General features: G+C 45.4%; 1 protein-coding gene across 1 annotated transcript; it reads left to right on the top strand.

Moving 5' to 3' along the window:
• Positions 1–7,025: 7,025 nt before the first annotated feature.
• FKBP4 (FKBP prolyl isomerase 4) lies at positions 7,026–23,695 on the top strand. Its single transcript, XM_084279117.1, has 10 exons — positions 7,026–7,244; positions 11,000–11,144; positions 12,432–12,574; positions 15,579–15,699; positions 16,217–16,373; positions 17,699–17,789; positions 18,111–18,194; positions 18,904–19,089; positions 19,703–19,942; positions 23,021–23,695. The coding sequence occupies exons 1-10, from the start codon at positions 7,161–7,163 to the stop codon at positions 23,117–23,119; spliced, it is 1,350 nt and encodes a 449-aa protein (XP_084135243.1). The 5' UTR covers positions 7,026–7,160; the 3' UTR covers positions 23,120–23,695.
• Positions 23,696–24,419: the final 724 nt, after the last annotated feature.

The following is a 24,419-nucleotide window of genomic DNA, read 5'->3' as shown; positions in this document are numbered from 1 at the left end:
AATGAAATATGTACTGACAGGGGAAGCACTGCCCCAGGGCAGGCCTGGCCCTTTCCTTGAAAGCATCCCATGCCAACACTAGGAGCAGCATTCTCTGGTCTTCACATGCATTTCATCTTTGGCTATCCTGAAAGCAAATCCTTGGCACAGAAACACAGGAAAATGGAGAAAATTCCTGGTGGCTTCTGTGGATCTGATGTTAATGCACCTATACTGTTACACCGTGGTGCAGGGGAGAGGAAAATCAGGTGGAGTTTTGGCAACTTGCAGGCTCCCCAAGGACTGCCCTACAGGACTAGGTTTGAAGTAAATTCAGTAAAAACCCTTACTTCCTAGTGACCACCCTTCTTCTTAAAGCATTCGAAAACTGACATCCTAGGCCAGGTCCCAGAAGAGGCTGGGCACTCCCTGCCGCATCTACAGCACACGGAGTGGCTGTCTGGGGAAGGATTTTAACTCTCTCTCAACTGAATGCAGTCACCACCACATAACAGAGCTCTCAAGTTCCATGTAACCACAGTTTCTCCCTTGTCGTTACAGCACAGTATTAACCATCCCAGTGTGGAGAGAAGGAAGGGTACTCCTTGAACATGACTACAGGTGAGGTTCTGTGGTATCAGGGCTTCACTCAAGGCAGATTTAGGATGCCATAATCTGCTGTACAAAAGCCATCACATCCAGGCAAAAGGGATGTGGTATGAGGAAGGAATACCCCTTGGTCCACTCAGGAGGAGTATCTCTGGGAGACAGGTGACTTGGGGGACTCTAGAGGGGAAGAAGGGAACAGACTTTGTGTGTCAAGCGCCCAGTCACTTGGGAGGTGAGTCCTTGAAGGTCCCTGTAGAGCCTGAGAGATCTCTGGAAGTAAAATGTATGGGATTGTGCAGTGTCTGAAAGAAACAGGACAAGGAGGCACAGGACAGCTACCGGGATGGGTCCGTTCTTAAAAACACAGGCAGCCTAATTGAGACAGACACAGTTCCTGGGAATTTGGCTGTTCTTCCTAAATATGAGGGGGTGGGCTGGCTCTTGGGGTTTCCAGCCTTTCTTCTTTTTCAGATTTACAGTCTAGTTGTCTGCACAGTAACCAAACCCCATATATGCTGTGAAGTCTATCGGCAGTAAAGAATCATTGGGCATGTTTAACATGTTTATCAACAAATTGAGCATGATGAGGAATGCTGACATTCTGCATTTGCTGTGGAGACAAAGGTATTTAGATTCATCATGTCTGCTCATCATCATCATCAAGATTTTAAAGTGAAAGAGAGTAGATTTACAGTGGATATAGGGAAGAAGTTTTTTATGATGAGGGTGGTGACACACTGGCAGGGGTTACCAAAAGAAGCTGTGGTGCCTCCATCAGTGGTTGAATGGGGCTTTTAGTAAGCTGGCTTAGTGAAAGATGTCACAGAAGGCAGGAGGGCTGGACTGGGTGACCACTGAAGGTCCCTTCCAACCCAAAACATTCTGTGATTCTATGCCTTGAGTGCTGTGTAGCACAAATCCAAAGGTAGCATACATAAAAATGTAAGTGTGCTTCAAAGTTCTATGGCATATTATTAAAAAGAAAGACAGCACAAGAGTAAATATGGGTGCAGGCTGGAGCATAGGAGGTTCCATGCGAACATAAGGGAAAATGTTTTCACTGTGAGGGTGACAGAAGACTGGAACAGGCTGCCCAGAGAGGTTGTGGAGTCTCCATTTCTGGAGACATTCGAAAACCAGCTGGACATGTTCTTGTGTGACCTAATCTAGGTGATCCTGCTCTGGCAGAGGGTTTGGACTAGATGATCTTTTGAGGTCTCTTCCAACCCCTAACATTCTGTGAAGTGGGCTCTAGAGCTGGATTAAGCATGCATACAAGTGACAGCTGGTGTTAGGGCAGTAATGTGCTCAGGCTCTGCCCTGCCAAAGGATCAGGAACTCAGGCTCATCCAGCTCATGCTCAGGTGTGAATAACATCCAGGGTAAATGTGAGGATGGACTATTTGAGAATGGGCTCAAATTTATATTAACCTGAAGATGGAGACAATGACTTTCAGGACCGAACACCTCAGGTATGTTCTGCATGCTTCTCCACCCTTTTCAACACCTGTGACAGGATAAGCACAAGGAGGCCACCAGTGGGGTAGGCTAAAGCAGAACCTGTGAAATCTGAAGATCAAGTAACATGCAAGAAGCGTGGTTAGATGCAGGAATAAATTCAAGTCCAATGGATTGCACTCAAAAAGGAATACAATACTGAAAACTTGGACAATGACCTTTCTTAAAGAGCTGCTCAAAACTGTGGCAGAACAAGGCACCTAGTGCAGAGCACATAGTCACAGAGCATCTCAAGTTGGAAGGGACCATAATGACCACTGAGTCCAACTCCCTCCACCTCGCAGGGCTACCTAAAACTAAACCATATGACTAGGAGCATCACCCAGCATCACCCATACTCCTTGAACTCCAACAGCTTTGGTGCCATGAACACTTCCTTGGGGTCCCTCTTCCAGTGACCAACTCTCTCAGTGTAGAACTTCTTCCTCATGTCCAATCCAAACTTCCTGTGATGCAGCTGCAGAAGTGGAATGGACAAGTGGGAGGCAGGGAAGCAACAAAGCTTGAATGAGACATGCAAAGTTGGAAAATAAGACATTAAAAAAAAAAAAACCTTTTCTGATGTTATATAACAAGTCAAAGAAACAAAGCTAAATACAGCACATTGAAATAGATCTAGAGAACATTAGGTTGTAAAAGTAATGACAACTCTAAAATTACACCAAAATCTAGATCCACCAAGAGCAACATCACAAAAAGCTCCTATGGTGCATGCCTTCCAAAGGTAACTGCTGATAAAAGTCAAATGGGTAAAAATGTAATCCATACAGGTAGCCAGAATCAGATTATTAAAGCCATCTCAGCTCAAGAAAGCGATTACCAAAGGAATTTACTGTATTTACCCCTTCACCATCCTCATTGCCCTCCTCTGGACACTCTCCAATAGAAAAGCTGAATGTCTAAACATACATCTGTCCAGCAATTTTACTTGCTTTGAGAGGTAAGGCATGGAGAGAACAGAATGAAAGCACCTGATAGTATGGGTATTTTAAAATTTGTTTTTTTTTTCATTTAGAAAGCTAATTAAAAGTAATGAAAATTTATTAAAATGAATTTTACTAATTTCCTATGAACTGAAAGCAGGCTGATGGGCTATGATCAGTACAGGGATACACTGAATCAGAAGAGATAGGTTTAACAAAGTGCTGATGAGTGTAAATATATGCATATATAAACCAGCACACATAAAATGAAATATCCAAATATTATAACATGCAGAAGCACAGGAGAAGTAAGCATAACCTTACTGAAAATAATTCTTAAAAACCAGGAACTCGCCTAAATGCAAGTCCTATGGCTCTAGTTAGGAGTGTTGACATCTGTTGGTGAACAAGGAGAAGAGCAGCTCAGAAATCTCCAAGAACTGCAGACCTGAGTCCTTTTCCAGGCCCATACTGGATGAGCTGAGCCTTATTTGCATGCCTGCTATGTAACAGCTCAGCTTATTTCTCTGTAAATGCTTCTAGGTTTTAAAGCAGGGGATGAGTGTACCACCACTCTTTTCATTTGAAAAGGAATGGAGAAGTTCTTTGCATGCAGGCCATGCCAGTCTACTATAGCCTGCAGAGGTGTGGTAAAGGACAACAAAAAGCCACTTTCCCTCTTCTAAACTGAAAGGGCAGCACAGGACTTGTTTTGCTCTACTGCCAGGGAGCAAGTGAAAGCAGGGCTATTGGGACAGCTGAGAATGAAGAGCAGGCAGGGTGTTAACTCAGGTGGCAGGCAGCAGCTGGCATCCTTCATGGCCCACCACAGATGCATCACACACACTAAGGGTGTAGGGTTAGGCCAGTGGAGCTTTGTGCCCCACTGTGGACTCCAAAGCCAGCACTGCTTACAGCGACAGAGAAACGTGCAGCTCGTGTAAAGTGAACACTGCTTCCTCCTTACCATGTACCACTGGGTTTTGTCATGCAACAAGCAGAAGTATTACAGGCTATCCCTGACCTCTTATAAATCGTATACCTTTCCAACTCAGTCCAAGTGTGATGCACCCAGGGCTTCTTGCAGATCCCGAGAGTAGCCAAGCAATCCATCAGAAATGTATGCCACATGAAAAAAAAAAACCCAAACAAGCCCACAACAAGTTTCCTTAGCTGTTACTGGGGCTATATAGATACCTAAAATTGATGTTTTAAGGCCTTATCTCAGTTAAAACGGGCACACAAATTATCACTCTTGCCCACGTCCTGTGAGCTATCCCCTCTGATATTAGTTTCCCCAGGAATGTCCTCGCCACACTTGAGCCGTGTTGGCTCAAATCACATCTTCCCTGGCAGTTGGCATCAGGGGCGTCCCTGCCAATGGCCGGGCTGTCCATCGCCTGCCAGCTGGCAGCAAGTCCAAGTCAACACAGAGCGTGTAGCTTCTGTCTTCACTCCGTACTTACACCCTGTGCTCGGCCCTTTCAAGGCCATCAAGTGCGCACCCAGGGGTTGTGATGAGCTTGGGTCCAGTTCACATTTCAATCACAGGTGAGCATGCAGGTTTGTTCCCTTTTTGGCTGACTGCTGTTACCTCATACTGTTACCTCTGAGCTTGTACAGACCTGTGTCCCTCGCTTACGCCCGCCTGCGTGAACCCGCGATGCAGCGTGATCCCTCCAACCTGAGAAGTGAACCTCCCAGTCAAAGCCTGTCATGGCAAGGCTTTGGTCAACCTGCACCGTGCAGTGACTCGAGTCGTGACATACCCAGGAAGTCAACCCTTTGACAGCACCCCAAAGGTCCCTCCTGCCTGATGGGCTAGCCCACTCCTTGTTTGCCCTCGCCCGTGCAGCACCAGTCAATAAAGCTACAGCTGAGCTGTGCTGGCCCACGCCATCTTTTACGTTTCATGTGCAAACCTTGCTATTTCTAGTAAGTCTTTTTATAACCCTATTCGTAAATCTCACACGTTGCAGACCAGTCCTAGATAGGCTTCATGTCCTGGGAGGCTGTTCCATGTGCCTGCTGCAATTGGTTGTTTATCAGGGTATTTTACTGTCCCGGACTACTTACTCTCTGTTATTTTAGGCAATCAGCTAGCTCACTTGTCTTTCACTCTGCCTAAGAGCTGTTGTCAAAATTTTCATTTTCACCTCTCCTGAGCGTACCCATTAACTTCTGTAGCCTTTCATTTGTATTCTCTCCACCCTGCTTAGTTTACTGCCTCTCGTTTCACTTTCTCTACCGTGCTCCTTCTGAAGGTGCGGTATCTTTTCAAAGCAGTTCATGCTGAAAAGCACACTTTTTCAGGTGAAACCTGCAGATTTTGCAGCGTGCATCCACCTGCTGAACTAACTACAGGTTATTTAGGTTCTTTTACTACTACTTCCCTTTGTCGATCAACAGAGCCAGCCTAAGGCTGTGCACAGACGCAGCTTTATACTAGCACAGAACAAGTCCAGGGTGCATGCAGAGTCAGGACAGATGCAACACGCGTATTCACTGAGCAGTCTCACATACTACTGCCAAACCTTCTGGAACCTTTCCAGGGATGCCTTCGGAGCTTACAGGTCTGCATTGCACAGCCCCACACCCTGAGATGGCATTCGAGTTTGGGAAAGCAACTCTGGAAACACTGAACAACAGCTTGTGAGCCTCTTTCACTTTGTGAGATCGGTTTTGTTGCCGGAGCCGGACCAGGCACCAGGCTGAAGATGCAGAAGGCATGCAATAGGCACTTGCGTCTTCTCCTCAGCCGTGCATGGCATTTGCACGGTCTGGCTGTGGTTGCACAGCCCCAAGCCCCTTTTCGGAGCCAAGGGAGCAGAGGAGTGACTGCTGCAGGCAGGAAAAGGGCAGCACGCGGCTGCTTGCCCCCTCAGCACCCGCTGGGAAGTGGCAGGAGAGGGGAAAGTTCCAGAAGGGCCGCGAAGGCGCTATAGAAAGATGCTGCCCTCAGCATAGAGTCAGTGTTAATTGCTTGCAGGGGAAGGCTGAAGGCTTTCACTGCAGTTATTTATGCCCGAAATGACTGAAGATCCTGGTCTGACTGTGCGGCGTTAGAAGTTGCAAACGAGTTGGGACAAAAATAGCATGCAGCCCGGGAGGTCTGTTCGGGTGCCCAGACCCTTGCCTGCTAATTCCTCAGCACCTGCACCCCTACACTCCGTATGCAGAAGGGCCATTTCTTTTTACTGCCGCATCCCCACGCGTTTCAGCGGCAGGTCGAGGTACAAAACAATGCCACTTACCCCAACGGATTCGGGCAGGCAAAGCCACAGAGCTAACGCTCCCGTGCCCTAAGCTCGTCTTCACCTTTGCCTGGTCCCAGGTAACAAAGCGTTTTCAAGCACGCTTTTCTAACGGGGCCCTGGGCCCAGCAAGCCCAATGGATGCCCAGGCTCCCCGGGCAGCAGGCTCGCTGCCGGGCGCGTTGCTCGTCCCCTACCACCTCCCTCCTGTATCCTTCCACAGGAGCCAACGAGCCCCGCGAACACCCGGGCAGCAGGGAGGATAATTTCGCTCTAACTGCGTTTTAAAGGAAAACTTCCCCCCGGGAAGGGCGCAGTGGCTCCTCCTCGCTGCTGGGTCGGGTCGGGCCGGGCCGGCCCCTTTCCCCGCGCCACCTGCGAAAGGTGGGCGCACCTTCCCGGGGCGCTGCAACAGCCAGCCCGCCCTCCTCATCCTCATCCTCATCCTTCACCCTCCCTCCCTTCTTCACCCCCGCCGAGTAACGCTGCCAGGCGGAAGCCAGCACATTCCCCTCCCGCCGCCCCACGGGCGACGGCCCCTCTCCGCCCCGAGGGCGGGGGGGGAGGACGAGGGGGGGGGACGCGCACTTTCATCCCGTCCCCTGGCACAGCCGAGCGCTTTCCGGCAGCCCGGCTGCCTCTCTAGAAACTTCTCGGTCCCTCCCCATCCCCTCCCCTTCCTCCTCCTCCTCCTCCTCCCCGCTCGACCGGGGGGCCGGCTCTGCGGCGAAGGCAGGAGGAAAGGAGGGCGGGCGCCGCTCGTCGCCGGAGGTGCGGCGGAGTGCTAGTGCCAGCCCGGCGGGAAAGCCGGTGCCGATCGCGACCCCGACCCCGTGAGGCGGCCCTTCCCTGCGCAGCGGTGGCAGCGGCGGGCGGGATGACGGCGGAGGAGATGAAAACGGACGGGGCTCCCTTGGAGGGGGTGGACATCACCCCCAAGCGCGATGAGGGCGTTCTCAAGGTACCCAGCGGCGGCTGCGGGCGGCCACTCCCCGTCTCCCCCCACAGACTCAGGGGCTGGTGGGGAGGGGTCCGCACGCTGGGGGAGGCGGGGGGGAAGAATGGAAGGGGGGAGCGGCCTCTCCTCGCCTACGAGCGGGCGCAGTCCCGGTGCTCAGCGCTTGCCGGGGTCCATTTTACCCCCTCAGCCCCTTCCCTGAGGGGGGGGGGGGGAGGGATGAGGCCATTGCCGGGCTCGCGCAGCCCCGGCGATTAAACACGAGCGGCGGCGCGCGGGGCGGGCGGGAGGCCGCCGCCGCGCACGCGCTGACCGCCCGCGAGGGCTCCCACGCGGCGGCGCAGGGCGGCCGGTGGCTCCCAGCTACCGCCGCCCCCCCCCCAGCCGAGGCTGCTCGTTACCACCATCCCACCGGGCTGAGGGGGGGTTGCGGATGGCGGGGGCGGGGAGGGAGCTGCGGCGGCGAAAGGCACTTCTCGCTGCGTTCGAGCTCTTCCCCCGGGGTGGGCCGGGCCCCCCGCTTGGCGCTCGGGGTGCGGCTCTGCCCGCACGGCCAGTTCTGGGGGAGGTGGGGGTGGGCTGGAGGTGTTCCCCCCACCCCTCCCCGTCCCCCCGCCCCGAGTGAGTGCCCCGTCCCCCCGCACGCGTTGGGAAGCTGGCAGTGAAACGTGGCGCAGGGCTGGAGCGCTCCGCATGCGGGCGCAGAGCGGGGGGCGCTGCGCTGCCCGCTTCTTCCCGCTTTCCCAGGCGCTGGAGACGGGCCTCTCCATCGTGGCGCGAACAGCCGCTCGGGCCTGAGGCGATGGGGCCCTGCACGCGTGGGCCTGCTCCGTCAGGGGGCACCCCGCCGGCCCGCCCCGGGGTTCAGCCCCGCTGGGAAGAGCGGGCGGGTGAGGTAGGGCCGGTTGTGCCCGCCGGTAGCCTGGCTGCCTCGCTCCCTTTGTGCGGTGAGGGCGGTTTGGTCAGGGTGGCGGGATTTACAGCGTGAGGGGGAGTCGCGCCGACTTCCTCTGTCAGATATTTCCGATTTCCATATCTCTAGAAACTTCTTTCGGCTCTTTGACTTCAGCGAGCACGTGAAGCTGGGGTCTTTTTTTTATTATTTCTTTAAAATCGCAGTGAAATTTCGGCGTTAACAGCGCCCGGAGGTACAAAAGCATCACCACATCCCAGGCAAAAGTCAGTTTTTAACCTTTAGGAGCCCTCTGGCTTTTAGTTCTGGGTTTGCCATAGGGGGGCCACTGCCTCCAGTTTAGGAACGGGTACCAGGCTTAGACTGGAGATGAATGGTGGGCTTCCCTCCGCGGCTTTCCCATGCTTTGGGCAGAGTCTGTATTATTTTTTGCCTGGAGCACGCTGCCGGGTGAAGTTCTCGTGTGGGTGGCTGCCCAGGAAGCTGCTGGCGGGTCTCACGCATCTCAGGTCCCTGAGGATGGCAAAAGGGAGCAAGTGTCTGCCTGACACTTCCAGTACCGACCTTGTGTCGATGGAGGAGTAGCAGGTAATTTTTATTACTGTTTTGAAAGGAGCAGAGGAAAAAATACTGGCAAAAGAAATAAGGCAATAAAACCCTTAAAAAATAAATAAAAAAAAGATATTGTGACTTGATAAGGCAAAAGATTACAGAGCTCATGAAGTCTAGCCTTTATGCATTTTATTTTTACAGTAGTTGCTGGAGTGCAGAATGCACCCATTGAAATCAGGGGTCTAACTCTTATCATCTACCCCAGTTTGGTACTGGTATCATCATACAGATTCCAGCAGATTTCTATTTGTTCGTTAGCTTTGTATCGCATTAGTACCCAGAGGTTTTAATTTGGTACTGCTGAATGTGCTTGTGCTGCTCCTAGGGTTAAGGATTTAATTTTAGAAATAGAAAAATTTGCAGTCGCAATATAAACTGAAAAATCAGGTTTCCCCACCTGAAAGGGAAATGTAAATGTGATGGAAAATAGGCTTGCCACGTTTAGCACGTGAAGAGAGTGAAACTTGAGTTTCCTGAAAATTAAACAAATGCAAAAGAAGATGATTGTATAAATACTGAAAATGAGATGCTCATTACCTTCCTGTTGGATAACTTGGTATGACACTGCAAGAAGATGGCTTTTGGGAAAGCTTAGCGAATTTCTGTTAAATGCAGTTATTTCAAAGTGACTTCATATTGACTGCTTCAAAATTACTACTCTGGATCAGCTTTTATTTACATGTATGCATATATATATATGTAATTATTATGTAGTTCAGGTTGGTTACCAGATTCCTTTTTCTCTGTGGGAGTGGTTGCTTGAATTTTTATCTTCTTTGGGGGAGAAATCAATGGATTAGTACTGTAATGCTAGTAACTGCTGTAGGAGTGAGGTGGTGCAGGATAAGGGGATGGTGTGCTGAGTGAGTGAGGTCAGGCATCCCTTTCCACACTGTGTGTTCTCTCCTTCAAAAACTGAGCGGGTAGTATTTTTTGTCTGGATGGTTTGTGCTTGTGGTTTTTGTTTGGTTTGGGGTGTTTTGATTTTTGGTTGTGGGTTTTTTCCTCTTTCTACATCCAGGGAGATGCTTTCTGACAGAAGCTGTTCACCTTGTCTGGCTTTGGGTGGAGGGTGCTGGTGTTTCAGTCAGTTGCAGGGATGGAGATTGACAGTTGCAGGAAGTTGAAATTTGGGAAGGGGAATCCCAAGAGTCTGCTCCCTTCAGTGAAAAACATTGGTATTGAAGTTTCTTCTTTAGAGTAGGGACACCAATCCATGCTTCTGTATAACTGGACCTGAGCAAGTGCTTATTTTGTTTGAACAGTGTTTCTCAAGTCTCCCTAGATGCCAGCAAGTAGGGTCCTCCATTGGTTCCCATTTGCCTGGCTAAAGTAATGGAAGAGCTTTAGCTCAGAGGTAGATGGTTTTGGTCACAGTTGGAGAAAACTTCAGTTTGAACTTATGGAATCCTGTTACAGGCAAGGCTTTGTATACTTGCTCTGTGAAATATGTCAGTATTATTTCCTATTTGTAAATACTAATTTAAAATGAGTGCTTGAGAGATGGACCAGTCTTGCTTTTTCTATAGTGTAGGTTTATTTGATACAGGCTGGGAAACTGCCTGAGAAGACCATCAAATCCTTGGAGCTGTATGTGAAATTGAGGTGCTGGCAATACGGGGGGAGGCAAAATTAATAGAGTGTGATATTTCCTAAGTGTTGCTTTGTTGCCTGCTAGAACTAGCCTGCATTGGAGTGAGATTCTGTTAACCTTTGTTAAACTGTCTGGTTTAACTGGGTGATCTCAGATCACCCCTTAGAATGGACTTTGCATGGAAAGAACCAGCCGGTTTCATTTAAAGGCTTTGCCTAGGACGCCAAACTCTGGGTTACTGGTAGAGCTGTGGAGAGGAAAGTACTTGGATCAAGTAAAAAAAAGCCCTCTGTCTCAAATGTTTTACCTGGTTAAGTTTCAAGAACGTTTTAAATCTTGTTGAGGAAAGGTAAGTGACACTGCTAACTATAGATGCAGAGATCCCTAAGCTGGTGTCAACTGCTGCCAATTACATTCTTGTATCACAGCAGAGCTGTCTTGTCTTGAGATTCTTGCATTTGCAACACTGCTAACCTGCAGGCAGAATGGGCAATCCATGTTCAGGTAATTGGAGTAAACCTGCAAATCCCTTATCTACTGAACGTGATAACATACGCACCTGAGTAAGCGGAGTTAATGTCTGATAAGCAGATAAGAGTTTTTATCATCTTAATGTTTCTTACTGTTTTTTTTCCTCAGGTTGTCAAGAGAGAAGGCAGTGGGACAGAGTCCCCCATGATAGGTGATAAAGTGACTGTCCATTACACGGGATGGCTTCTTGATGGCACAAAATTTGACTCCAGTCTGGACAGAAGAGACAAATTTTCATTTGACTTGGGAAAAGGTAATACCTTGTGTTTGGTATTGACCAGTTTTGGCAACAGTTGAGGTCGAATTCCCTTGCATGTGTGGCTCCTTTTTGCATGTTAAAGTTGCTTTTTAAACTTACTTTCAAAGCTTAAAGTTTATTCACAGAATGGCCCAATAAGAATATTTTTGAGGCTTTTCTGAATGCAAAAGCTCTGTAACCCTGTGATAAGATCTGCTGAAGAACTCACAGGCTTCAGGCAAAGCATTCCAGGGGAGCAAATTTGCCCTGAAGTGTAGTGGTAAAGGGTAATTAAATAGCCAGAATGTCTATTTTGTTGATATTTTTCTTTTTGCAAAAGACTCAAATTCAGGAGTAGTTCATTGTGACCAGACACTGGGGCAGGGTGCATGGGGGCAGCAGTCAGCTGCAGCATGATGAAATGTACTCAAGTTCCTGAATTAACCCAAATGTGAAGCTTGAAGCAGTGTATCTGTTCATTATCAAAAGCCTTCTCTTTTTTTTTTTTTTTTTAAATGCAAAAATCCCTCTATCTTTGTTCCAGCAAATCATACTCCTCTGAGTGCTTGCTTGGCAGTTCCTTACCTGCTGCCTTTCTGAGGGGGCATGATTGGGGGGGGGGGGAAATAGTGCAGCATACATGAAATTTGAGATGATATGAAGCATACCTATTAGCCCAAGACTAATAGAAGGGCTGCTTGACTGAGTTTAAAGGAGCAGCAAGTAGGAGACCTTGAGTAAGAGGATTTTGCTACTTTGAGGTTCCAGCTTCTGTTCTGACTTGGCTTTAGCAGGGATACTATTCCTCCCCTTTCTGTTACAAGTGCATGTAACTTTTAGTTACCATTCCTGCTGCTCTTTGCCAACTGATACAGAGTATCAGTACAGAGGGGAAAAGGCTGTTGGTTTGGATTGTTTTCAAACACAAGCAGGCAATCTCTCACCCTAAGACCTTCCTCTTTGAAGAGTTTATTGTTATTTCCTCACACTTGACATCGTGCCAGGCGCTTCAGTCTGCGCCTGTGTTCAGATGGCTGGTGCTCTCTACAGGCGAGGAAGTCAGGGGAGAAAGAGAATCACTATGCCCTGAATGAAGAAATGTAGCCAAATTTGGGTCTCCTGGTAACTTCAGAATTTAACTAGGATTAAAACTGATGGGCATAAATCAGAGTGAGCTTGAGTCTTAAAGTATTTCGGCTGACCTGGCTTTTGAATGCTAACAGCCATAGCGCTCAGTTTCACAGCAGACCACGTCTTTGATGTGTGCCTGTCAGTCATGTGATTGAAATTTGACTTGCATAGGTGAGGTGATCAAAGCATGGGACATTGCTGTGGCGACCATGAAGGTTGGTGAAATCTGTCGGATTACCTGTAAGCCAGAATATGCTTATGGCTCAGCTGGGAGCCCCCCGAAGATACCTCCCAATGCTACACTGATTTTTGAGGTAAGTGAGAGCCCATCTCTAAAACTGTACGCTTGAAAAGCAAACTACTGTTTCACCACAGCAAATGTGTGATGTCATAGCCTTTCAAAACAGGAATGCTAGATTTTTCTAAAGGGAAAGATACGATCAGTTAAGTAGTGTGGGCAAAGCATGGGCTTCTGGCCTAGCTGCGACTGGTCTGCAGTGGCTCAGGTTCCCTTATTTTGGAGTCTTTAAAATGCCTCAATATCTTCCAGTGTTCAGAGTTTTAATTTTACATTTATGGAATGATTCACTGCAGGAGAGTGCAGATTGGGGGTATGGGACCAGGGAAGAAGGTGCACTGTCTCAGTGGTGGGCTCTGTGGTAGTTGAAAAAACTTTAATCTTTGATCCTCTTTCCAATTATTCAGACTAAATAAGATGTTAAACATCATGAAGCTTTCAACAAGAGAAAGAGCAATTAATGTTCTCACTAACTTTATAACAGTTTCATACTGGCTTTGTTTCCTTTGCAACATTAACACAATCTTTATGAGCTACCAGAACATAACAGCCCTGCAACTGTGAACTGTTTTCTGTGGCGCTAAGCATTTTAACCCTTAAAGCAACCAGAATCCAAACTGATCTCACGGTGTTTGATGAACAAAGTCTGCCTGTGGATCTAGGCAGATCAAGCATACCATCAGGGAGAGGCACTGGTGCACACTTGGTCCCTGTGACATATGCAGCAGCCTCGAGTTTGATGTCTGGGTAACGCTAGCTTTACAACTCATACGGGCAGCTCGTCTCTGCTGAGGTGAACTGTGTGTCTTGGTGAGCATGGAGCTAATCAGCATGGGTGTTTCTTGAGCTCACCAGCAGAGCACAGGTTGCAGCTGTCTCCTCTGTGTGTTATTTCAGTAGGGAAAGCGGGTTACTCAGCATTCTGAGACTTGGGTTTGTCCTCTCTGTAGAGGAGGATATTAAAGCTGTTACTGGAGTGTGTTCTGACAAACAGTCAAAACAGTGTTTTGGGTGGATTTTGTTGAAGCAGTTTGGTTTTCTGAGAAATATTTTAATTGCACCTGAGAGAAGGCAGATGAATTTTAAGGGTGGTTTCAAGAATTACTTAATTCTATAATACTCAGTCAGTGGATTGGACTCCTAAATTGGGGGTGTAAGGAAGTTTTTTATATCTGATTACTCTTAAGATTGAATGTTTTATCTAATATTTGAGAGGTAAATACAGCCAGTAGAGTAGGGACTGAAAGCCTATATAGATTAGTAAGCATCTCTGAAGCGTAAATTAAACTTGGTTTGGTATTGTATTTAGATAGTGTATTTGCATCTTTTTTGCCTCATGAACTTGTGAGTTAAAGATGCTTTTTGTTAGGAAGGATTCAAAAAATACTTCCAACTGATAGTAGCCCATGCCATTAAAGGATGAGAGCTAACTAATTTCAAGTATATCAGAATCAGTGCTGATATTTCTGCAGTTGACCGTTGGAAATACAATACCATTTAAAGCTGTTCTTAGCATTCTTAATATATAAATGTGAAGATACTGATGGCTTACATGGGTTCATAGGATGCATGCTGGAATGCTGTATGCTTTGTACAAATGCAAATGACACTAAGTGTAATATAGGGCAGGATTGAAGGGGGAGATAAAACTGCTAACACCTACTTACTGTGTTCTGACCTGATGATTCTATGCAGGCAAACTCTCAATGCCTTTTTCCACTCACCTCATTTCAGTTGAGGGAAAGGAAGAACAGAAAGAACTTCAGCATAGCTAGCAGTTATGAAAGATGTTCAGCTTCTCTGCTCTTTACTGTCCATGCATAGTGTCTCAAAGCTGGAGACCACCTACCTCAGCAGCATAATATAAAGCGTTCTTAAGGGCTTAGCATTAGTACAGAGGATCATTGTCCTGCAAGAAGAGATACCTAACCTTTGAATAAGTGAAAGCACTAACTGCAAGATGGGATCTGTTTTGTCAGACTACTGTTGAGTCTATCTGATGTAGTCAGCAAGATGCTTCACTTCCCACTAGGTTTGTCTTAATAATGCCAGTCTGACATCTCCGTCTTCTAGTTACTATGCAGATCCGAGTAGTGTTTCGTTCATGACCCTTTATACCCCCTAATGTCTACCTGAGCAGTAATGTTAGAGAAGAAAAGAGAGACAGAAAAGCACTGAAGCTGCCTGTGATGGTTTTGTGCTTCCCTAATAAAATGGCCTGCAGATGACTGGCTATAGTGAATCAGCAGTGTTGGGTATTTTCTGAATTGGGAGGGTGGGATGGAACATAAATCCACAATTTTTTACTAAGTTTTATTAGGTAGGAGTGATAATCTGACTAGTATGATTCTTGGGCACTTAAAATCTTGTAAACTTGCACTTAATTTTGTCTTGCTCCTATGTTTACTTTTTATTATTGAAGTCAGCGTGGATCCTTTGCAAGTGCCATCATTGTACCACGCTTTTGTATGAGTTGCCTTAAAAAGGAGCCTCTAAAACTTAAAATTAGAGTATTTTGTAGCTGTGTCATAACCACATCAGCATTTGGTTATGACTGAAATAATGGATGGCTTATGGTTTGGTTTTGTGTTGGTTTTTTTTCCTCCTCATAATTGTTTTTGCTAAGCAACACTGATTCTTCCATTTCATGCTGGGCTTTTTTTGTGAAGGGAAACCTGCATGGTCATCAGTGGGATGTTCTGGAGTAACTACTTGTTACAGAGTCTGGAGAGAAAGATCAGGATATTATTTGTCATTAGGTATCCATCAAAACACAAAGTGGAAGTACTCTTTGTGCTGGTGAATCATATTAATTTTCTTTTGCTTTAAGTCCAGTGGCCTGAACCCCCAAAGCATTAGCCTTGAACTTTGTTTTTTAGTGTGTGATATTCTACAGGGCATTAACCAAGATAAACGGCTTCCCGAACAGCTGTAGCTTCAGGCATCTCTGGTGAACAAATTCTGTGAGCTATTGAATTGATGTGAGGAGACTGAATGCCAGGTTTTTCTTCCTTCTGCAGATAGAACTCTTTGAGTTCAAGGGGGAGGACCTTACCGATGATGAGGATGGTGGCATCATCCGACGAATCCATAAAAAAGGGGAAGGCTACTCCAAGCCCAACGAGGGTGCGCTTGTGGAGAGTAAGTATGTTGCATAAATAGTAAATGTGTTTACCATGTGGGAGGGCACAACCCTTTCCCCATCTATACCTCCTTGCCCTGAGAGAGAGAAATACATGGCTTCTCTTTCCTTTACCAAGTAGCTTAACCTAGAGTAAGCTTTCGTTCTCTTATTTCCAGTGAGGTTTACATTTCCCAGCAGCATCTGTGTTCTCTGGAGATACTGAACCTGATAAAGTGCTTATCTGATCACAAAGGTAGATGAGTCTAATGAAGTATTTACATTTGCTCAGAACAAGATGGGGGAGTAATTCTGGTACTTGTTGGAATAGAAAAGAACAAATTTGAGAGAGTTTAAGTTTAGCAGCAGAAGTTGCATTTGCTGCTAGTAGCCACCACTTACAGGTAGCTATTAAAAGAGAAAAGACTGTTTAGGAGGAGGCTTTGTCACTCTCTGTATTACCTGTGCTACTTGTCCCTAATCATACATAAATATATTCTGATTTTTTCTCTGGGTTGTTCTGTTCTTTGTTCCCAGTCCAGTTTGAAGGGCGGCACGGAGACCGTGTGTTTGACAGGCGGGAACTGCGGTTTGAGATTGGAGAAGGCGACAACTATGATCTTCCTCATGGTCTGGAGAAGGCAATTCAAAAGATGGAGAAATCTGAGGAGTCGGTGTTCTATCTCAAACCCAAGTATGCTTTTTCTGACCTTTTGATACTTGAAGGTCTTACACCAAGCATCTGTCAAGCATTAAGTGTGTCATTATAGTGTCCTTCAGCTTTAAGTGCTGTAGCAAAAACCTGATCCATCAGTCACCTGTTTGATGTATGAGAAATACACAGCTAAGGTAACTTTGCCACTAGGTAGTAAAGTAGTAGCACTCTGAAAGATCTTTAATTGAGTCTTTATAGTGTTGATTTCAGTGGTAATTTAAAAAAAAAAAAGTTCTTCAACTTCTATTTCTGTGGTCCCTCTTAACAAAGCAGTTCTTAACTGTACAGCAGTGCATCTAAAGATACTGAACAGCCTCAGAATAGGAAAAGAGCAGGTGAGCCTTCTGAGCAGCCCGATGTGACCAGTAATGGTGTGGTTAATAGAGAGTATCAGAAGTGCTCTGTCAGTCGAAAACGTTCACTGGCTTTGTGAAGGCCTTTTGGAAGACCTTCAAGATTCCTGTGACCTACAAGGCAGAGTTCTCTCTGAGCCTTGGACCATTTGGAGAACTCTGAGACTTAAGAACAGCTAACTGAGAGGTATGACTGCCCAATATTGTAACATTAAAACAGTCTTGGATATGAGAAGAATTTTCTCTTTGCAGTGAGAATGCATCTGAAACTAGTAGAGTTTGCTTGCACTGCTTGCTTCCATCAAACATGAATTCATTTCCGGTTTTAAGTCTTTTAAACTGGAGCCAAACCTGGTGGGAGAAAAGCAAAGCAATCAGATCTTGAGAGTTTTTTCTGCTAACAGGTCCTTGCTGGAGTTGCAGCAGGGAATCTTTCTGTAGGCAGGTACTGGTTGCCACTACGTTAAGTGTACTGTTAAGTGAACAGCAGTTCACTTATTCTCTATATTTATTGTTGTATTTGCTTTTCTGAGAAGAGTACTAAAATACAGGTGCTTCTGAAAGAAACATCCAGTCTCAGACCATTGAATATAAGAAAGATGTGTACAACTTGAAAGTGGGTTGGTTTTTCCCTGATGGGAGACATAACTTGCTTTTCCTTCATATAAGGTAAAAAAGGAGGTGTAGGGGGAAAGGAGCTGGTAGCTCAGAGATTAATTAAGCCCAGGTTTCTCCAGCTTTCTTCTACTTTGTGCTTGTTTATTTTAGAGGAGTACTTGGATTTCTTGAAGGCATTTGTCTTCTAATAATTCTGTATAGGCATCCCACATTTGCATGGGGGTTTTGCCCCCAGCTTCCTATGTAGCAAACGTGGCTGGATGGATAGTTACCTAGATAATTACATAACTCTTTGGGTTTTGTTTTGGTTCTTCCCCACCCCCAATCTTACAGCTATGGTTTTGGAAGTGCTGGGAAGGAGAAATTCCAGATCCCTCCAGATGCAGAGCTACAGTATGAAGTGAAACTCAAAAGCTTTGAAAAGGTAGGAATTGAGAGGTGAAGTCCCAAAGAGATTGAGGTGTGGGGGGAAGAAGTGGGAATGCAGCTTAAGCAAGGATGATTGAATCCTTGACCATTAATCTGTTGTCAGAGACGATGATGCCCTGGGAGCTCTGGGCTGAGATTGTACTTGTTCTTACTGCATTCCTGTCCATTGCTGTCCCATTGCTCTATCCCATTTTCCAATAGCAGTACAAAACTGCTCTGCAAATCTCTCTCTGCCATGCTGCTGTTGAGAAGCAGCATAGCTGCTGGGTTTTCCCAGAAATTGTGTTACTGACTTGAACTGTTCCTGTTTGGGTAGGCTAAGGAGTCCTGGGAAATGAACACAGATGAGAAGCTGGAACAAAGCTGCATTGTGAAGGAGAGAGGCACTCAATGCTTCAAGGTAAATTGCTGTCTCAAGTAACAATAGCATTTCTTAATCCATGTCATGAGCTGAAAATAATAGTTTCTGTCATTTCAGTGTGGTGTTCTTGGTATTCTCTTGTGACCTTTTTCAGGAAGGACCAGGGGGGGAAAGTGTTTTTTATAAAACAAGCCAAAAAAAAAAGGCTCTGAGTTAAAATATCCAAAGAGCTAACTCTACAGGGAAGTAGAGCTGTTTGCTCTGCCTACAGATAATTTGGGGATATACACTGAATAATAGCAAGGTTACAGTATGAAGTTCCTGCCGTTGGATAGTGATGTGAATGAACAGCATCCATCTGGGTAGAGATGTGTAGAGAAGCTGTTTCAAACAAATAGACCAGCTAAAGGCAGACTTGCTTATTATCTTCATGATACAGCAATAGTTGTGCTGTTTGGAAGGTAGGCCATCTTCCTTGTTTTGTATCAAAAATTGAATAAAAGGTGGGATTTCAGAGTGCTGGCCTGTACCCCTGGATGTATTGGGGGAGTTGGTAGTATTCCTAGAGATTTTCTGATCCTATGCAAGAATAACTTTTGGAAGTAGTATATTTTTAGTGATAAATGTTATTTTCTGATTACTCTGAATTACTTTTTTCAGATCTGTTGCTTGAGCTAAACAGAAGGGGCAAGAGAGACATAAGTTACTACTGATGAGCTGTGTGATAATTAAACTGCCTTGTTTACAGGAGGGGAAATACAAACGGGCAGCATTGCAGTACAAGAAGATTGTGTCCTGGCTGGAGCATGAATCGGGTCTGTCTGATGAGGAGGATACAAAAGCAAAAAGCTTGAGGCTTGCTGCCCATCTTAATCTAGCTATGTGCCATCTCAAACTGAAGGAATACTCCCAGGCTTTGGAGAACTGCAACAAGGTAGTAAGAGTTTGTTTATTCTTAGCCTGCACAAACAATCTGACAGTTTTATCTGTTGCTTTAACAATTGGAAGGATACCAAGCCATGTGGCATTTGACTTGTCTTACCAGCTGGCAGTTGGCTAGTACTGTAAAAATATCCAACAGGTTATTTTCATAATTACTGTCCTTTGAATATCTTTCACTAACTTGCTGCTACATTGAGAATGTTCAAGTGTGTTGAAATTAAAAACCTGGACGTGGTGAAGGAGGTAATGTTGGCAAAGGTTGTTCAAAGAGGTGGAAGAGAGCCAGGGCTAAATCTTAGACATGCTGGTTCTCTTGTCAAATACCCTACTAGATTCAACCTTCTTTCTATTTACTTCTGTATTCATAGTAATAATAATATATATTATATATGCCTAGACACTTTTTTTATTAGTAAGCCCTGATAAGGCGCTTAAATCCACATCAGAAAGTCCAATTTCTAGAAGCCTCTGGTGTTCTGACCGCATGTTATTTGTGTAAAAAAAACCAAAACAAACCAAAACCCCAAAAACCAAACCATCACCAACAAAAAAAAACCCCTAAAAATCCCCATTATCCTTGAATGTGGTGTTATTTTTCCCTGTAGGCACTTGAACTGGATAGCAACAATGAAAAAGGCCTCTTCCGGCGTGGAGAAGCACACCTGGCTGTCAATGACTTTGAGTTGGCCCGGGGAGATTTCCAGAAGGTGATACAACTTTACCCAAGTAACAAAGCTGCCAAAGTGCAGCTGGTAACTTGTCAGCAAAAAATCCGGGCGCAGCATGAGAAAGAGAAGAAGATGTATGCCAACATGTTCCAAAGGCTTGCAGACAAAGACTTAAAGGTAAGTAACACTACTCCAGGAGAGTAGAAGAGGTGGTGTCATGTGTTAGACAAGGAATAGTCGTTTAGGTGTTCAGCTTGCTTGTTAGTACAGATAAGTAGAGGGGGAGAACACTCAATTCAGTTAAAATGACCAGGTCATCTTGTTTGAACAAACATGATAATGGTGAAGAACTGAAAGTGCTTATTCTTCCTTGAACTTAATGTTCTAAAGAAGAGTCTGTCCTGATGCCTAGTGGCTCATCTACTGACACTTTATGCCTGTCACACAGATGGTCCTGAGCACCATCATCTTCTTGTGGAGATACTGAGATGTGATTGGTGCTCTCCCATCTAAAATGCCACAGATTGTGAAGTGTCAGAATTCAGACTATTAGAATCATTACTCTGCTGTGTGGATGTTTTTTCTCCTAAGCTTCCACTAGCAGTTAACATCGGTATGAGTTGAGTATGAGTACAGGCAGGCTATAAAAGGTTGTATCACCTGGCAAGAAACATTCAGAGTCACTGGTGAGAATCTTAAAAATTGGTGTACCTGTTTTCTGCAGTTAACTCTGTCAGTGAGTCTGTCCAGGGGCCTGCTGTCCCTGGATGATTGCATCCTGACAATCCGGTTGTCTCGCTGTCAGCGGTGAACTTCTACGAGAAACACTTCACAAACCTCTGTTTTTTCTCCCCAATTTCAAAATGAGACCTAAAATCAATTTATCTCCCAGAGACAATGGCAGATGTATTCCATTCTTCACCCCTTACTCTGCTAAAGTAGTAATATAGTAAGTGTAGGGTAATAAGCCCTAACTGGATGGTTGGGTGGATAAGCTGTTCTTTTTGAGGCTCTTTGGTTGTGGGTGTTTGGTTTTTTGTTGTTTGGGTGGGTTTTTTTCTCTTCAGAGTAGCAGTGGTTCTGTGGATTTGGTCCTGCTTCTCATGGAGAAGTGTAAACAAACATGTAAATACAGACTTTGCTCACTTATTCTGCAAAGAAAATGTTATTGGTCATCTAGTTACATGTCTGGCTGAAGTAGTCTGATGTCAACAGTCCTTCCTTATTGCAGCCTGGAAGAAAGTACTCTTGTCCTTTTAGATGTCACATAATAGCCACACAGTACCTTAATTTTTGGTAGGTTTTAATGAAAAACCTCAGGAAGATAAAAGATACATCAACTAAACCAGGATTATTTCACCGTTGGGCATCCTCACTTCTGAAACAGCAGGTTTTAATTGTGAGCTGTCAGGGTCTGCACTGTGGGTTCTTCTAGCTGACACAGCTGCTGGGAACCTGGCTTCCTCAGTAGGTGTGGGTCACAGCAAGGTCTGCTGCTCAGAGAAGAAGAGCAGATCTATCACTTCTTACTTGGGAGACCAACACCCACCTGGCTACAACCTCCTTTCAGGTAGCTGTAGAGAGGAGAGAGATCTCTTCTCAGCCTCCTCCAAGAACTGAGCCACCCCAGTTCCCTCAGCTGCTTCTCATAAGACATGTGCTCTAGATCTTCACCAGCTTTGCTGCAATCCAGCACCACAATGTCTGTCTTGTGGTGAGGGACCTGAAACTGAACGCAGTACTCCAGGTGCAGCCTCAAGCATGGGGGGACGATCACTTCCCTAGTCCATGTTTCTGATACCAGCCAGGATGTGGTTGGCCTGGTTCGTTCTTCCCAGTATCTGGATGAGCTTGTGAATCTGCACGTTCTTGCACTGCTTTTTGTCGGAGCCACTTGGCCTGCTTCAAATTGATGGGCTTTTATATGAAAAGAGATGGATGGAACTGTAAACAAAGGATGCTTACTCCTCAGGTCAGTCTAGGGGATTTTTTTATACAGGAAAACATGTTTTTCTGTTAATTTATTACATGGTTTTACTCTGGCTCCAACTGTTTCTCTATTAGTGCTCGTGGGAGACGGTCAAGTGTTCTGGAGGAGAGGGCCTGTTTACCAAATGTCTTCTGATTGCTAAGGCAGCAGCTTGGATTACAGTTCTGAAATTCCCACATCTGGATGTCTTATGGTCTGAAGTTCGACAGCCAGTCTTGCATCAGTTATTCTTTTCATGAATTTGAATACATGTGTTAAGTGTGATATTTTAAAGCTTTTTTAAAGGTTGAGGGTATTTATTATTTATTTAACATTTTCTGTGGTGAGACTTCACTATTGTGTGCCTAACAAAACGCTTCTGAGGATGAAAGGTTGTGGTTTCTTGTTGCAGCTAAGTTGATGATGTAAAACTTTAGTTTGATTCTGTTCCTGTTCCCCTCACCCCCCTTCCCCAGTGAATGCTTATGTCCTTGCTGCTGCTTGTCTGGTTCTCATCTCACCTCATAAAAACCTAGGTGTTTCAGGGTGCTAAGCTGACAGGTGGAATAGTGATTTCGTTGTGCTGCCTTTTAAGATGAGCAGGACAAGACACTTCTGCATTTGAAAATGATTGCAAGGGCAGGATGTGCTGCTTATGTCCTGTTGTAAAAACTGACCTTGGACCCTTCCCACATGGCACTCTGCCTTCTGTTCCTTTTTCTGTGGGCTTGGAAGATACAGCAAGGAGAGGGCTTTTAGAGCAGCCACCTTCTCAGGTTAGACTTTTCTCCCAGCTAAGCTCTTACAGAGGACATCCAAGTGACTGTTGACAAGTTGGAGTCACTCTTCCTGAAACTAGCTGTCCAACAAAGGTATTTCTTCATATCTTGAGTCCAGGTGTGCCTCATGCAAGGTGGAGGTGAGGGATGGGGATGGCTGAAATCGAATCACATGGAAATCGAGGCAGATTGAAAGCGGTTTGGTGCAAAAGTTTCACAAATAAGATTCAGTTTGTGGGAGAACACTGAAGTGTTATGATATGGATTATAATCACCTAACTCCAGTGTTAGTTCTCAGTCTTTTCTAAGCTGCTTTGGGCTGCTGAGATGCAAAAACCAGAAGTGATGAAAATTGTTTGATTTCTCTTGGCTGAAGGTCGGAGGATCTTGATTTGGCCTGGCTGGGAGACCACGTATCCTAGTGATAAGCAAATAGCATGTATGGTATTGTTTTCAAATGCTAACAGTTCTGAATAACAATGGAATATATTTTATCTCTCTATTTAGTCAGCTGCTACTCTTCAAACCAGCCACACTGAAGATGCAGAAATGAAAGATGAGCAGAATGGAGTCGAAGAGAAATCTGAAGTTGACACGGAAGCATAAAAACAAACACTATTCCATTAGTTTTGTAAATGAAAGAATTTCCAGTGAATTAGACCTTTATTTTTCTACCTGGTTGGACAGTGGCTTCAGGGGAGCAGAGGCTGTAGCCACCATGCCACAGTCAGTTACAGCTTTATGTGTCCGTTGAAGAAGCTGAGTGGCAGCATAAATCTGGTTTAATCCTAGGGACTTTATTTATTCATTCAGCCTCTGTTACTGTTTGGGTTCTGTCTGGATTTACTCTGCTTGGTTTGTTTGCATTTTGCTCTTGGTGTCTGTCTCTTTCTGGTTATGGCTCAATTTAATCCCAGGTTCTGCTGCCTAAATTTATTTCCTTGATTTCTTTCAAGTAATTGGCCTTCTCCAGACATCCTCACATGAGACTTCAGAACAAATTGGCGCTCCCAGTTCTGCCTTGGCATTGCCCCCTTCCTGCCTGTTGGGTAGGGACAGCTCCCCCTTTACATTGAAGTCTTGTAACTTTCCTTGTATGCCTCCTCCTCCTTGCAAATTGCTGAAGGTGAAGACTGTGAAGTCACAGCTTAAGTAATAAAGCTCCAATTAAACTCAAGAAAACGGACCTTTTCGTGGGTTTTTATTGGAATTTGCATGGAATTAAAGACAACTTCAATCATTCAGCATTTTCTTCTAGTAGCTGTACAGTGTGTAGCCACAGCATCAGATTACTTTTCTGTGTGCGATTGTTGCCATAGGAAATTCCCACAGTGACTGATACAGTATTTACCCCCTATGTTTGCAAAAGGAAGAAAAATATGTTGCTTAATTTGTATAAAAAGCAAGCCTATAACTGATGTGTAGAGCTTATTTTCTGTTCATATTGCTCTTCCTCTTCACCCTCCACACTGCAAAACTGGACCAGGGAAAAAACCCAAAACATTTATACCTGGAAGTGACTGGCTTTGAAGAGAAAGTAAGTGATAAGGGTTTAATGCATCACAAGTACTTATAATTACCAGTGGATTCCAAACTTCTGAGTGATTCTAATATCTGCTTATTCCCATCTCACAAGAAAGATATTGCTTGATATTCTGCTTCTTCCTCCAGTATGTTGTGTGTCTTGTTAAGGGGGGGGGTGGGGGGTGCTTTTGGGTTTTGTGTGGGCTTCTTGTTTTGGGTGGGTGTTTATATTTGTCTGCAGGCATGGAACACAGTACTGAAACTTGCCTTCTCTGTTTACCCTGTTTTATGGTGTGTTAAACTCAGCATCTCCACTGCACTGCTCTGAGACTCCCTAGCAGCAGGGACACTTCTGCCTGCTTGTGCAGCAGGAAGGTAGATA

Source organism: Gallinula chloropus (genome assembly GCF_964237585.1).
Source record: "Gallinula chloropus genome assembly, chromosome: 1".
NCBI lineage: Eukaryota > Metazoa > Chordata > Aves > Gruiformes > Rallidae > Gallinula > Gallinula chloropus.
This window is presented reverse-complemented; position numbering and strand designations above follow the sequence as displayed.